Genomic DNA, 16657 nt, shown 5'->3' with positions numbered 1-16657 from the left:
ACAGTGTCTGCGAAGTGTTGCATGAAACCATCCCTCATTGTGGGAATAGATCGCTTGCTTCCAGTAGCACCAATTTGCTATAGGCTGGACTGTGTTTATACAATGGGCTTTCCCCTCTATCTTGAGTGAAGTCTTTGTCCTGCCAAGTGTTGGTCTTGGCAAATGAGCATGGGAGAATCCTATTTTACACTCCAAAACTGGAAGGTTATTCCCTAATTTCCTGTAAAATTGAGCAAGTTAACAGTGCTTATTGTACAACTGGTGAACGGGCTGCTTCCCCATCACAGTTCTTTGTTTAAAAAAAACCTTCCTGGATGTCGAGTTGAAAGTCAGGCTGCACTCTGACAACTATGGCACCATTAAAATAATCAGCAAAAATGAGTCAATTATATATTTAATGATGCTGCTTTACAATTTAAATGAGACAAAATTAAAATGCATCATTGAAAATGTTATATTGCCTCTGCATATTGTAATATATTTGGTTTGCACATTGTGGTGTAAATTGTAATTTTGAATCCAGCTAATGTTAACTGTTGAATATCAGTGACATCTATTTACTGCACCACATCAGTAGGGAAAGTAATCTTGCTTTGTTATCGCCAAGATAATTGGCTCTTGTGCACTACTTATTGAATTCTCAAGCAATTAATGTCAGACTAAATCTGCTCAGGAATATTCTGTTGAAATTAAAAGATTGACTTGGAGTCATAGAGTGATGCAGTGTGGAAACAGGCCCTTCGGCCCCACTTGCCCACCGGCCAACATGTCCCAGCTACACTAGTCCCGCCTGCCTGCGTTTGGTCCATATCCCTCCAAACTTGTCTTATCCATGTACCTGTCTAACTGTTTCTGTTGGGATAGTCCCAGCCTCAACGACCTCCTCCAGCAGCTTGTTCAATACACCCACCACCCTTTGTGTGAAAAAGTTACCGCTCAGATTCCTATTAAATCTTTTCCCCTTCACCTTAAACCTATGTCCTCTGGTCCTCGAGTCCCCTACTCTGGGCAAGAGATTCTGTGCATCTACCCAGTTTATTCCTCTCATGATTTTATCTACTTTAGAGATACAGCATGGAAACAGACCCTTCGGCCCACCGAGTCCAGCAACGATCCCTGTTACACTAGGGATAATTTACAATATTTACCAAAGCCAATTAACCTACAAACCTGCACGTCTCTAGAGTGTGGGAGGAAACTGGAGCACACGGAGAAAACCCATGCAGTCACGGGGAGAACGTACAAAATCCGTACAGACAGCACCTGTAGTCAGGATCGAACCGGGGTCTCTGGCACTGTAAGGCAACAACTCTACCGCTGCCCCACCGTGCCATAATTTATCATCCATTTTAAAATCACACCCTTGCTTGTGCTTGCAAGCACATTAGCATGCGGCAAAATACATCACTTTTGTATCGTATAGTTCATATCTCTTGCTTTTGCTAACTCAATACTTATATGTGTAATGTGGGCACGCCATCATTTACAACATAGAAATAGAGCAACACAGCACAAGAACAGGCTCTTCAGCCCACAATGTCTGTGCCAAAAAATGATGCCAAATTAAACTAATCCATAATGCCTGGAAGTCATAAGGTCATAAGTGATAGGAGCAGAATTAGGCCATTCGACCCATCAAGTCTACTCCGCCATTCAATCATGGCTGATCTATCTCTCCCTTCTAACCCCATTCTCCTGCCTTCACCAAACAACCCCTGACACCCGTACTAATCAAGAATCTATCTCTACCTTAAATATACCCACTGACTTGGCCTCCACAGCCTTCTGACGCAAATAATTCAACAGATTCACCACCCTCCGACTAAAGAAATTCCTCCTCATCTCCTTCCTCAAAGAACGTCCTATAATTCCGAGGCTATGGCCTCTAGTCCTAGACTCTCCCACTAGTGGAAGCATCCTCCCCACATCCACTCTATCCAAGCCTTTCACTATTCTAGTGATCCATATTCATCCATTCATACATATCTTCTAAAATCAGTACCCAGTTCCTACTTGCTCCCCATATTCCTTTAGCCCTAAGAGCTAAATCTAACGCTCCCTTGAGAACATGCAGTGAATTGGCCTCCACTGGCTTGTGTGGCAGAGAATTCCACAAATTCACAACTCTGGATGAAAAAGATTTTCCTCATCTCAGTCGTAAATGGCCTGCCGCTTCTTCTTAAACTAGCCCGAAGGAACTCCTCCACCACCTAGTACTGATAATCCAGGCCAAAGAATCAAATTTGACTCGAAGTTATTTTCAATTGGTGACAAGAAAGAGTTAATTCCTTGCTGCAAAATCCATTCATTACAGTCAGTGGAAGCTGTTGGACTGGAGTTGTACTGCATTTTGACGGTTACGAACAAGGTTACTTTGTACTAATAAAACAAATAATATCTTTGCAAATTGGAGGAACAGCATCTCATATTTCGCTTGGCAAGTTTTCAGCCCAGTGGTATGACTTTAGATTTCTCTCCCTTCAGGTAGCCCTGGCATTCCCTCTCTCTCTATCCCTCCCCCACCCAAGTCGCACCAGCTTCTCATTTACACCCTACAAACAGCTAACAATGGCCTGCTTCCTTTTACATCAGTAACTTTTTTTTGCATATCTTTCATTCGTTGTTCTTTATCTCGCTACATCACCGTCTATATCTCTCGTTTCCCTTATCCCTAACCAGCCTGAAGAAGGGTCTCGACCCGAAACATCACCCATTCCTTCTCTCCAGAGATGCTGCCTGTCCCGCTGAGTTACTCCAGCTTTTTGTGTCTATCTTCGGTTTAAACCATCTTATAAATGTCTTTAACACAACAGGTCATTAGCATGGCATATTGTTATCTCTTGAATGAATGAATGAATGAATGAATAAGTTTATTACCCAAGTATTCACATACAAGGAATTTGCCTTGGTGCTCCGCCCGCAAGTGACAACATGACATATAGTGACAGCAAGAATGATACATAAAACATTAAACATTAATAATAAAACATTATTTATTAAACATGTGAATTAAATTAAATATCAGAGCAAAAGGAGGCTACAGATTTTTGGTTATTGACTAGAACTACTACTCATGGAAAAAAGCTGTTTATATGTCTGGCTGTGGCAGCTTTGACAATCCGGAGTCGCCTTCCAAAGGGAAGTGATTCAAAGAGTTTGTGGCCAGGGTGAGAGGGGTCAGAGATTATTTTACCCGCTTGCTTCCTGGCTTTCTTATCATAAGACATCGCTATGACAACCAAATGAGTTAAAATTGACCCCTTATCCATTTAGATATTAACGCCCATTATCGCCCAATTGTTTCAGTTGTCCTATTGAGTTTATTTCATTTGTGAGAAATTTACCACTTAAACACTGGTTGCTATTCATTAAATTCTGAAGACCAGCATTTTCTCTGCATCTCGTTTCATTGCCAGTTTACGTAAGTTTACTTTAGAGATACAGCGCGGGATACAGGCCCTTCGGCCCACCGAGTCCATGCCGACCAGCGATCCCCACACACCTACACTATCCTACACACACTGGGGACAATGTACAACTTTACCAAGCCAATTAACTGACAAATAGATGATGGGGACCCGGTGGGGAGACCGTCGTGAGGGGAGGGGGGGGAGGGAGGGGGACCTAGTGCAGATACTGTGTATACTTTCTCACTTTTTCAGTGCCCTTTACATGGCAACTATGTGCATACCTTGGATACGCAAACAAAGAATTTCACTGTGACTTGTCACATGTGACAATAAAATATTAAATTCAATTCAATTCAAACCTATACGTCTTCGGAGTGTGAGAGGTAACCGGAGAAAACCCATACGGTCACAGGGTGAATGTACTAAGTCTGTACAGACAAGCACCCATAGACAGGATGGAACCCGGGTCGCTGGTCCTGTGAGGCAGCAACTCTACTGCTGCGCCACCGTGCTGCCCCTATTGAGTAACTTGGCTACATTGTTCATCAGCTGTCCATCGCTTGGTGTGAACACGTTACGGCTTTAAGTTCCTGGATGACCTAGTTGGTGTCATTTTCAAGTGATCCTCCAAAATTGTCACCGAAGTGTCTCTGTCTTGGGGGGGCACGATGGCGCGGCGGCAGAGTTGCTGCCTCACAGCGCAGGGACTCGGGTTCGATCCTGTCTAAGGGTGTTTGGCCGTACAGAGTTTGTACGTTCTCCTTGTCGAAAGTGCCGTGAAGGTCGTGAGGATATCAGCCTGAGATGATAATTGTGCGTTGTCGACTCTATCTTGTACGTTCGTGTGAACAGAGAGATTATGACAGTGTCATTGCAATCAGGGAGCAATTCATTCATAAAAACGCCTATCATGTCTCCAAAAAAAAATTTGCTTAATGACACGCCATTATTTATGACCTCCTAACATATCATGTTGTTCTCCACAGAGGTCAGAATAATTGGCTGCAGCTGGATCGCCGAGTATTGGATCATGATTTGCCGAAGAAAACTGAACTGGTGGCCTTATTCTTTTCAGTCAAGTGAGTTGATTCGTGTTTGGGTAAAGCTGAGCTCAGACGAAGCAGCTGAGTGGTGTATTTTTTTGCCTGGGTCGGCACCATGGAGGTGGCGGCGTTAGTGGAGAGGTCGGTGTACGGCCGACGGTGGCGCCGACCGGTGGACGCGTGAAGTAAGGACATCGCTGTCGAGGGAAGGAACAAAGGAGGACCCGGCGTGGGGGGGGGGGGGGTCACCGGGTGGGAGGGGAGGAGGGGGGAGTGGGGGTAGAACAATGGATCTCTTAGGGATAGCGGAGTTAAGGGATATGGGGAGAAGGCAGGAACGGGGCACTGATTGTGGATGATCAGTCATGATGCTAATGCATCAGGCTAGATGCAGGAAGATTGTTCCCGATGTTGGGGAAGTCCAGGACAAGGGGTCACAGCTTAAGGATCGAGGGGAAATCCTTTAGGACCGAGATGAGAAAAACGTTTTTCACACAGAGAGTGGTGAATCTCTGGAACTCTCTGCCACAGAAGGTAGTTGAGGCCAGTTCATTGGCTATATTTAAGAGGGAGTTAGATGTAGCCCTTGTGGCTAAAGGGATCAGGGGGTATGGAGAGAAGGCAGGTACGGGATACTGAGTTGGATGATCAGCCATGATCATATTGAATGGCGGTGCAGGCTCGAAGGGCCGAATGGCCTACTCCTGCACCTATTTTCTATGTTTCAATCCATTGAATGGCGGTGCTGGCTCGAAGAGCTGAATGGCCTACTCCTGCACCTATTATTTATTGTCTAAAATGCTGGCGTAACTCAGCGGGTCAGGCAGCATCTCTGGAGAGAAGGAATAGGTGACGTTTCGGGTCGAGACCCTTCTTCTGACTTCTTCTTCAGTCTGTAGACGGGTCTCGACCCGAAATGTCACCTCTCCAGAGATGCTGCCTGTCCCGCTAAGTCACTCCAGCATTTTGTGTCTATCTTCGATTTAAACCAGCATCTGCAGTTCTTTCCTAGAACAATGGACAATGGGGGTCCGGCATTGACAATAAACTTTTCATACATTAATTCATTCATCATTCCCACTGGGAACTGCCGATAGACACAAAGTGCCGGAGCAATTCAGCGGGTCAGGCAGCATCTCTGGATGACGTGGAGAGGTGATGTTTCAGGCCAGGATCCTGAGTAAAAGCAGGGCCTGTCCTATGGTCAGGATCGAACCCGGGTCTATGACGCTGTGAGGCAGCAACTCTACCGCTGCACCACCGTGACCCCCCCCCCCCCCCTCCCCCCCCCACTTTCTACATTCTACATTAAAGCTACGTTCTCTGATTTTGCTAATCATCGATGCACAGAGGCAGAGACTCTTGGAGTCCAAACTAACTCCATAACTTCAGTTACAGTTAATCGTTGCTTAACGATAAATAAACTTTCAATGTTCCGGTAATGAGAATATTTTCACTGTTTAAGCTTCAGTGAAGCAATTAACTGCTTAGAATTTGATGGCTATGGTGCCTCTAGCAAGCAAGAGAGATTACTAATCAATCAGATAGAACTATAATATGAGAAGCACTGCAGCATATATTCAGTCTGCATGCTTGTTTGAAGTAAATGAATACACTTCATCCTAAAAATCCAATGTGGTTCATGGTATATTATGTAATACCACCACTTTTAGATTTTAATTCTGCCATTCAGAGTGTATCTTTAAAAAAAAATCATTTGTTTGAAGTACATCAAAGAAAAACTGCATCAAATGATCCAGGTTGACCTGTTGAACATGTATATTCTCATCTCATTTCTCATCTATTATTCGGCCCGAAACGTTGCCTATTTCCTTCGCTCCATAGATGCTGCTGCACCCGCTGAGTTTCTCCAGCATTTTTGTGTACCTTCGATTTTCCAGCAGCTGCAGTTCCTTCTTAAAAACTCTCTTCTATTGTTGTCTGTTTTTTATATGTGTGTGCATGTGCGTGTGTTTGTGTGTGCATGTGCGTGTGTGTGTGTGTACGTGTGTGTGCGTGTGTAAATATGTGTATATGTGAGTAGGAATGATTGAATACCTTATAGTCACATGTGACAAGTCACAGTGAAATTCCTTGCTTGCATACCCAAGGTATGCAAATAATCGCCACATAAAGGGCGCTGAGCCCCGCTCGCCAGATCCCCCTTTGTTCTTCCACCCCCCCCTCTCAGGATGGTCTCCCCTCGCCGGATCCCCATCGTCCATTGTTCATCCCCCTTCCCCACCATGCCGGGTCCTCCATTGTTCCTTCCCCCGGCAGCGGCGTCCTCGCTTCCACGTGTCCGTCTACGTGTTCGTCGGTCGGCGCCATCATCGACCGCCGCACCGCCCTCTCCACTAACGCCACCGGGTCCTCTCCAGACGCTTCCGTGGCGCCGTGTGTGAGTGTATGTACACACACTGAACCTTATTTTCTCATTTGTTATATTGTTTACAATGCACTGTGTTGACATATTCTATTGTGCTGCTGCAAGGAAGCATGTCATTGTTCTATCTCGGACATGTGACAATAAAAGTCTCTTGACTCTTAGTCCAATTCTGCAGTACCGAACGCCATAGGAGATCCTTCTTCCCTGTGGCTATCAAACTGTACAACTCCTCCACCTTCTGTCGTAGACTGACTCCCCCCCCTCCCCAATCTATGCACATTCCCAATCTTTTCCACTCATCACTTTAATTTCATGTTTCATGTATCTTGCGTTGGCAAATTTCCCTCCTGGAATAAATAAAGTTCTATCATATCGTTTCGTATCATCCTTTAGACCAGCTTCCTCAGATCTGTAACTGTCCACTAGGTGGTGCATGTGAGCAGCGTAAAACTGCCAACTGCTTTATTTGTCATAGATACATTGAGTTGATGCAAAAATAATATTTTAATGTAATGATAATAAATAACAATAAATGTTGATCACTTTGTTACAAATAAAATGCAGAAATTGTATATGGCAGATGGAGTTTAATCCGCGTAAGTGTGAGTGCACTTTAGGAGATCGAATGGAAGGGGAAAGTTTTCAGCTAGGGGTCAGCAAGACCCTTAACAGCACTGATGTACAGAAGGATCTTGGGGTCCAAGTCCATAGTTCCCTGAAATTGGCAACATAAGTAGAGAGGGTGGTGAAGAGGGCTTGTGGTAAACTTGCTTTCATCGATAGGGGCATTGAGTGTAAGAGTCTGGAAGTCATGTTACACTTTATAGGGCTTTGGTTCGGCCACAGTTGGAGTATTGTGTGCAGTTCTGGTCATGCCGTTACAGAATGGATGTGGGGCCTTTGGAGAAGGTGCAGCAGAGGTTTATCAGAATGCTGTAGGGAGGAACTGCAGATGCTTGTTTAAACCGAAGATAGACACATAACAGCTGGAGAACTCAGCGGGTCAGGCAGCATCTATAAAGATTCCTTTGCTCCAGAGATGCAGGTTGACCCACTGAGTTACTCCAGCTTTTTGCGTCTTTACCAGAATGCTGCCTGGAATAGAGCATATCAGCTTTGAGGAGAGATGGACACATTTGGGTTGTTTTCTCTGCAGCCTCGGAGGTTGAGGAGACCTGATAGCACTTCTAACATTATGAGAGGTATTGACGAACTAGGCTGTCAGAACCTTTTGCCCCAGGGTACAAATGATAAGGACTAGATGGCATAGCTTTAAGGTGAGAGGCACAAAGTTTAAAGGAGATGTGTGGGACATGGTTTTATACAGAGAGTGGTGGTAAGTGCTGGTCTGCCCGAGCTTTGTTGACCTCCCAGCAGAGGTCAGTGCTGAGGGACGCACTGGACATGGGGGGGGGGGGGGGGGTCAGGGTGTGGTGGAGACACCCCTCAAAATAAAGGAAGGGATTCCACACCAGTGGGCCACAAGGGTGGCAAGAGTGGAGGTGTAAATTGTGTAATTTGTGTAAACAGTAGTGAATGTATGTATAGCCTCCGAGAATACATACATACATCTTATAGAAACTTACAAAATTCTTAAGGGGTTGGACAGGCTAGATGCAGGAAGATTGCTCCCGATGTTGGGGAAGTCCAGGACAAGGGGTCACAGCTTAAGGATAAGGGGGAAATCCTTTAAAACCGAGATGAGAAGAACTTTTTTCACACAGAGAGTGGTGAATCTCTGGAACTCTCTGCCACAGAGGGTAGTCGAGGCCAGTTCATTGGCTATATTTAAGAGGGAGTTAGATGTGGCCCTTGTGGCTAAGGGGATCAGAGGGTATGGAGAGAAGGCAGGTACGGGATACTGAGTTGGATGATCAGCCATGATCATATTGAATGGCGGTGCAGGCTCGAAGGGCCGAATGACCTACTCCTGCACCTAATTTCTATGTTTCTATGTTTCTATGTAATGTTGGATGGAGTCTTGTAAGGGTCATGTATTGGATATATTTATTTCTCGAATAAAGTATATTTTGGGGAAAAAAAGGGAAAAAAGGGATGGTGGGAATTAAGAGGCTTTTAGATAGATACTAGACCAAGTGGGACCTGCGACGTCACACACACACTAACCACCCCCCCCCCCCCACACACACACACACACACTAACCACCCCCCCCCCACACACACACTAACCACCCCCCCACACACACACACACTAACCACCCCCCCCACACACACACACACACACTAACCCCCCCCACACACACACTAACCACCCCCCCCCCACACACACACACTAACCACCCCCCCCCCCACACACACACACACACACTAACCACCCCCCCCCCCCACACACACACTAACCACCCCCCACACACACACATTAACCACCCCCCTTGATATTATATTAATATTATTGATATATACATAGATAGGAAGGTATGGAGGCATATGGATGGCGTGCAGGCTGAAGAGATTAGTCCTGCAAGGACATTGTGAAGCATAAGGCCTGTTGAGTGCTGTACTGTTCTATGTAGAATATCTTTCAAGGCAGTTTTGGTGACCTTATTCCATGTTTTTTTTTAACTTTAGGTTTTATATTGAGAACATATCATTTCTAAAGGACATTACCACTGTGGAATTATTCTTTTTGAATGCAAAATCCAGCATTTACAAGGTAAGACTTTTAAGCATAATTTATTGTCAACGTACATTTACAATAAGTTGTTATTAAATAGGAATTATTGTTATTATTTCCATGGAATCTGTACCACCATAGGAGAAAATTGAACAATATATTCCTTGAACTATTATGATTCAAATATAGTTATTGAAGTTGAAAACATGTCAACCTACATTGCATAAGTGAGGTCATGAATTACATTTGGTATTATCAAAACGCATTAACACCTATGGTTGATAGCATTGTAAAAGCTAAACTTTATGTTTGTGTACATGGAAATATTAGGTCTTGTGAATTGTTGTTGCCGTAAGTTTTCATCGAAGATCTCGGAGAAAATCCATGCAGTTCACGGGGGAACCCCACACAAACTCCACACAGACAGCATCCATAGTCAGGATCGAACCCGGGTCTCTGGCGCTGTAAAGCAGTAGCTCTACCACTGTGCCACCGTTATTTTCCAAATTACTTGCTTTCTTCAGAAATTTTCCCATATATCCACCGATTTATGGGATTTAAACAATAATTCTTGAGTGTTGTAAACGGATCCTTACTACAAGGCTAAGTCCAGAGGGCAAATGGAAATAGCTGGTACTTTAGTCAAAGACAATTCTGGAAATAGGCAGATTCTGAACTATGACAACTTATTGAACTGAAATAACTGCCCAAGGCGTAGAACGTTTGATGGCATAATGAAGAGCAAGCTAGTCATAAATTCATACAACATGGAAACAGGCTCTTTGGCCCAACTTGCCCAAGCCGACCAAGGTGCCCCATGTACACTTGTCTCACCTGCCAACGTTTGGCCCATATCCCACCAAACCCTTTCTATGCACGTACCTGTCCAAATTGCTTTTAAATATTAAAATATACCAAACCTGCCTCCTTTGGCAGCTCGTTCCATGTACTCATCACCATAAGAGTACAAAATGTTGCCAATCTCAGATCCTATTAAATGTTTTCCCTCTCACCTTAAGCCTATGTCTCCTGGTTCTTGATTCCCTTATTTCGGGGAGCGTTTGCGCATTTACCCAATCTATTTCACGATTTTATACACCTCTTAAAGATCACCCCTCGTCCTCCTGCACTCCAAGGAATAAAGTCCGAGTCCTCCCAAACTCTGTAGCGTTCAGACCCTCAAATCCTGGCAACATCCTCGTGAATCTTCTCTGCACTCTTTCCAACTTTACTTGGTGATTTTGTTTTTTTAATTCCCAGTTTTAAATACCAGGTGTGTACGTTAGGCCAGTGAAGTGGGAGCATGGTGGCGCAGTGGTAGAGTTGCTGCCTCACAGCGCCAGGGACCCCGGTTTGATGCTGACTACAGGTGCAGGCTGTACAGAGTTTGTACCTTCTCCCCGTGACCGCATGGGTTTTGCCCGGGTGCCCTGGTCTCCACCCACACTCCAAAGACGTACAGGTATTGCAGGTTAATTTGGCTTCGGTAAAAAATTGTCTCTCCTCTGTAGGATAGTGTGGCTGGGGATCACTGGTCAGCGCGGACTCACTCGGTGGGCCGGAGGGCCTGTTTACGCACTGCATCTATAATCTAAAGTAAAAACTAAGCGAGGTAATGGCTTGCTGCAAAATATTCCATTTAAACATTTTCAAAATTATAAGCACATTTCTGTATTGTCAGAACCATGTCAATTACTATGCTGCTAATGGCTTGTTGAACCTGAAGTGCAATCGGCAAAAGCAGCAAAAATTGTGGTTGTCCATGAAATGATGATAAGTCTAGATCTCTCAACAAAATGAGATGCTCAGCAGAATATGCCGCAGAATACAAGGGTCATTCCCAGTCTTCATCTTCCCATCAATAAAGTAATTATTTCCAGCTACATCAATTTCTGAGCTATAAGCAGAAGCTGATTTCAGTGCAGGATTTGGAAAGCCTGCTTATTACAAATTGCTCTTTGCTGTCATTTGTCATTTCGGAGTCAAAGGGGCATCGTGCCACAAAGCTAATATTTCAGCAGCCCCCCCGGTTATGGGAATGGAAAAACAAATTTCATTTACAGGAGAAAAATTCAAAACAGCTTTGACGGTTTGGTGTGTATTTATTAAAATTGTAGAATTGCTGCAGTCCTCCTTTCCTTCTCATCACACATCCCCGACACCACTCCATTTCTAATGTCTAATGGGGTGGCAATCATAATAAACAGGATTTATTCACATGCATGAGCTTACGGTTTGCATATATGAAATTCTCCTCGTGAATCATAAGAATAACCTGCTTATTAAAAATAATTCAGAAGAAACTTTGCAGAATATTGGTTCATTTTCCAGAGCAACACTATATAGATTCATATGTTGATGCATAATTTAGCTATTCATCTCTACTTCAGCTGTAATCATTTTTGACATTTTTCATATCCAATAGAGCTCATTCTATATTATGGTTTTAAATGATTCAATCCCTGAAATTGTAAATAATATCAAGGCAGAAGATTGTGACTGTTCAGCTCCGAAAACCAGTGTTGTTTCTGCAACGTAACACATCTTACTGTTAGACTTTAGCGAAACAGGGCAGAAACAGGCTCTTCAGCCCACCGAGTCTGAGCTGACCAGCGATCACCCTGTACATTAGCACTATCCTACACAACTAGGGACAATTTACAATTATTACAGAAGCCAATTAACCTACAAACCTGTCTGTATTTGGAATGTGGGAGGAAACGGGAGCACCCGGAGAGAACCAACGCGGTCACGTGGAGAATGTACAAACACCGTACAGACAGCAGCCGTAGTCAGGATCGAACCCGGGTCTCTGGCGCTGTGAGGCAGCAGCTCTACCGCTACGCCACCGTGCTGCCCCAAGCAAACAATTAATTTTTCAAAATAGTACCGAATATGACTCACCATCCTCATGCTAATAGTAAAATGCAAAGTACGCCATCATTTCTAATCATCAAAACATGGTCCAGAAGGTCGCCATTAATATATATATCAATTACCCTCATGTTAAAGAAACAGCAGCAACAGTACCAGACTCACTCAATGAAGTGTAACTTTGCTTAATTATTGCTCTCAATTATTTTTCCATCTCCGATTTTCTGGCTGGAGAATTATCTTTGTATGAATTTTTCTCATCGCCAAAACAACCACAACTGTAAGAGTTAGAAACAAGGAACTGCAGATGCTGGTTAATACAAAAAAGGATACAATGTAGTCAGGTAGTACCTCTGGAGAACATGGACAGATGATTTTTCAGATCGGGTATCTTCTTCCAAAGGCCCCAACATGAAGCATGTTCTCCAGAGATGCTGCCTGAGCTGCTGAGTTACTCCAGCACTTTGCATCTACCTTTGGTATAAACCAACGTCCGCAGTTATATCATTGTACAGAATTGATCTTGTTCTTCTCATTGTTGGACCAAGATTGTGACAGGCAAGGAACTGTGTGGACCTGCAAGAACTGGACTAAAAATCAGTTCAAGAATGGAATTAAACAGGGTGGCGATAGTGTTAAATATGCACTTAAATTCTGCACTTAAATATGCAAACTACAACATCTGTAAAGAAAGCAAGTCCATACTCCATTTGCAGAAATCCATTGCAGATGATCAGAGTTTATTGTGTGTGGTTTTATGGTGCTACAAGCCTCTTGTTCGAGAGCACTGTGCTTTTTATTGGTATTACACTTTGTTTTCATGACTCACTTCAGACTTTGACTCAAATATATTTGCTCAGCTCCACCCTAATTACAAATCATTAACAAACCACACTGAGTAACCTGTTCCCCTGACTGTACTGAGTTCAGAAGGCACACCTCTTTCCTTGTGCCTTTTAAATTGCAACTTGTTTCAGTCGCTTTGAGCAGCTGCCAAGATGTCATCTGCATGACTTTCAACCTAAACCATTTCTAGTTTAGTGGTTTGAAGTTTCAAGCCTGCAGTTGTTACAGAGCTCAGTGGCAGTTTGTATTGGCAGAAGAAAGATGATGTCGCTTCTGTTCGTTTTTTTTGTCAAGAAAAGGGCTTTTTATTTCCCTCTGGGATTCCCAGGGATCTGTTCAATGAAAGAAGAACGTGTGCTATTAGACAGTTGGTGTTCTGAGGCTGCTTTGTTTTCCCGACAGTGATTTAAACAACCGTTAGTCTTAAGCAGCAGTAAAAGCTAACAGTATGGCTGCCCTCCAGATCTAAAAATACTTCAACCCATGGGCTCCTCCCAAAGTCTGCACATTCAAAAATCAATAAAGTCCCCTCACTTCGTTTTTAGTTTAGTTTAGTTTAGAGATACAGTGCGGAGAAAGGCCCTTCAGTCGACCGAGTCTGTGCCGACCAGCGATCCCCGTACACTAGCGCCATCCTACACACTGGGGACAATTTGCGATTTTTTTACCGGTCAATTAGCCTACAAACCTGCACGTCTTCAGAGTGTGGGAGGAAACCGGAGCACCCGGGGATAACCCACGTGGTCACAGGGAGAAAGTACAGAATTCAACCAGACAGCATCCATAGTCAGGATCGAACCGGGATCTCTGGCGCTGTAAGGCAGCGAATCTACCGCTGCGCCACCGTGCCGCCCGACTCCATCAAGAAGACTTCTTCTCGACTTCTTCACGAATTTTGATCACTAATAATATCAGGATACAATTGTTTAAAAACTAGAGGTAAGGAGATACGGTTTTCACCATGTTCTTTTCCAAAATAAAACCGAATAGTAAAATTGAGCCCATTCAATGGAAAAATGAGGAGGGGATTGAAAATTTAAACAGGGAGGTGAAAAATTAGCAGCAAGGGAAATGGTAACTTAAAATCCTACATCCTTTCTGCAAATGGAATATGGACTTGCTTTCTTTAAAGATCTTGTATTTTGCATATTGATGTAGAATTTCAGTGCATATTTAACACTATCACCATCCTGTTACATTCTTACACTGATTTTTAGTTGTGTGGAAAACATGATTCACTTTTACTCCCACAGGTTTTTTGTAGTCCCTGGGTTTTTAGGTTTCTCCGGGACTGGAAAGCTTAGATAGCAGTTCTTGCTGTTTGTTCCCTTTCATGGTCCCAGTTTAAGCTCGTAAATCCATGCCTGCTCCGCCTCCAGTCGGGAGAGCTGGCCAGAGACATCTCCGTGAACACCATGAATGATACAGCCGCTGACCTCTTGCGAAGTAATCAGGATGTGTGCAAACAGACCCATCTCTTGAAGAAGGGCCTCGACCTGAAACGTCATCCATTCCTTCTTTCCAGAGATGCTGCCTGTCCCGCTGGGTTACTCCAGCATTGTGTGTCTATCTTCTCCCTCTTTCTCTCCTCCACAAACTAGACGATACTGACACCATCGGCCCTGCTTTGTCTGGCCTTTTCTTGCTTCCAGTTCCCTCCCCCCTAGTTTCAGCCTGAAGAAGGGTCCCGATCCCGAAACATCACCCATCCTTTTTTCTCCGGAGATGCTGGCTGACCCACTGAGTTACTCCAACACTTTGTGTCTTTCTTCGATATAAAGTAGCATCTGCAGTTCCTTTCTACACACTGATAGTATGATTCCTTCTCTTTCTTTCTCTCATAGAGTCATACAGCATGGAAACAGTCTTTCAGCCCAACTTGCCCACGCCAACCAACATGTCCCATCTACACCTGCCTGCATTTGGCCCATATTCCTCTAAACCTGTCCTATCCATGTACCTGTCCAAATGTTTTTTAAATGCTGTGATAGTACCTGCCTCAACTACTTCTTCTGGCAGCTTGTTCAATATACCTACTACCATCTGTGTAAAAAAACATTGCCCCTCAGGTTCCTATTAAACTATCCCCCCTCACCTTAAAACTATGTCCTCTGGTTCTTGATTCCCCTACTCTGGGTAAAAGACTGCATTTATTCTACCTAATCCTCTCATGATCTTATACATTCCCTCCTACATAATCCTGATAGAGATAACTACCAATGGGCTAATGTAAACCTATTCTGTAATGGCTGGGTTTTGAATTCAGCCAACCAGCAAAGAAAAACCATCCTGCCATTTTAGACCACTTCAGACTTCAGAGATACAGCGTGGAAATGGGCCCTTCGGCCCACCGAGTCTGCCCTTTACAGTTTACAGAGGCCAATCAAACTGCAATCCCACATGTCCTTGGAGCTGCTGTGCCAGAGACCTGGGTTCGATCCTGGCCTCAGGTGCTGCCTGTGTGGAGTTTGCACGTTCTCCCTATGAGAACGGGTTTCCTTCGGGTGCTCCAGTTTCCTCCGACATCCCAAAAACGGGCAGATTTGTAGTTTATTTAGGCCCCTTGTATGTAGGGAGTGGATGTGAAAGTGGGATAACATAGAACTAGTGTGAATGGGTGATCGATGGTCGACGTGGACTCGGTGGGCCAAGGAGCTTGTTTCCACGCTGCATCTCTGAACTAAAATAAACACGATTTAGTACTCCCAACCAATTATCTATGTGCTCGATAGTGTTTTTGCAATCAATTTGTTGACTGTATTGGTGAAGTAATCATAGTGAACATCCCTTTCTACACACGAGGGCACTTTCCTTCATGTTGTCTGATAACAATACTTTAGTCATTTGTTGAGCTGGTGTCTCAAAAATGGGTCTCCATCATCAGTGGAATTATGCTTCCCATTGTCTCAAACTTCATGTCCTCTTACTTTACATTAGCCCATTGTAAATCCCTTCCTTTACCACGACTGCTGACCCAGGGACTAACCCTGGTTAGAAGAAGAGCATTGGAACGTGCTGGGAGTAACACGTATAACTTTAGCAAAGTACATTATTTATTTACCGTCCTTAAGCAAATAGTTAAAGGGGTGTTGGCACAGAATCCAAACAGTCACTGGAGGACATGGATAGGTGACGTTTCGGTTCGGGACTTCTTCAGGTGTACATGGATCCAGAGACATTTTGAGTCATACATAGATACATAGAAAATAGGTGCAGGAGTAGGCCATTCGGCCCTTCGAGCCTGCACCGCCATTCAATATGATCATGGCTGATCATCCAACTCAGTATCTCGTACCTGCCTTATCTCCATACCCCCTGATCCCTTTAGCCACAAGGGCCACATCTAACTCCCTCTTAAATATAGCCAATGAACTGGCCTCAACTACCCTCTGTGGCAGAGAGTTCCAGAGATTCACCACTCTCTGTGTGAAAAAGTTTCTTCTCATCTCGGTCCTAAAGG

The 16657-nt window shown here is 44.1% G+C and overlaps 1 protein-coding gene across 1 annotated transcript in view; it reads left to right on the top strand.

Moving 5' to 3' along the window:
* Positions 1 to 16657, top strand: part of frmd4b (FERM domain containing 4B) — a 174625-nt gene that overhangs the window by 44817 nt on the left and 113151 nt on the right. Inside the window, 2 exon segments of the mRNA XM_033037349.1 lie at positions 4397 to 4489; positions 9432 to 9516. Of these exon segments, the coding sequence (XP_032893240.1) occupies positions 4397 to 4489; positions 9432 to 9516 (178 nt within the window).

This window comes from Amblyraja radiata, chromosome 18 (genome assembly GCF_010909765.2).
Source record: "Amblyraja radiata isolate CabotCenter1 chromosome 18, sAmbRad1.1.pri, whole genome shotgun sequence".
Lineage (NCBI taxonomy): Eukaryota > Metazoa > Chordata > Chondrichthyes > Rajiformes > Rajidae > Amblyraja > Amblyraja radiata.
The sequence above is the reverse complement of the archived record's forward strand: the minus strand, read 5'-3'. Positions and strand labels throughout refer to the sequence as shown.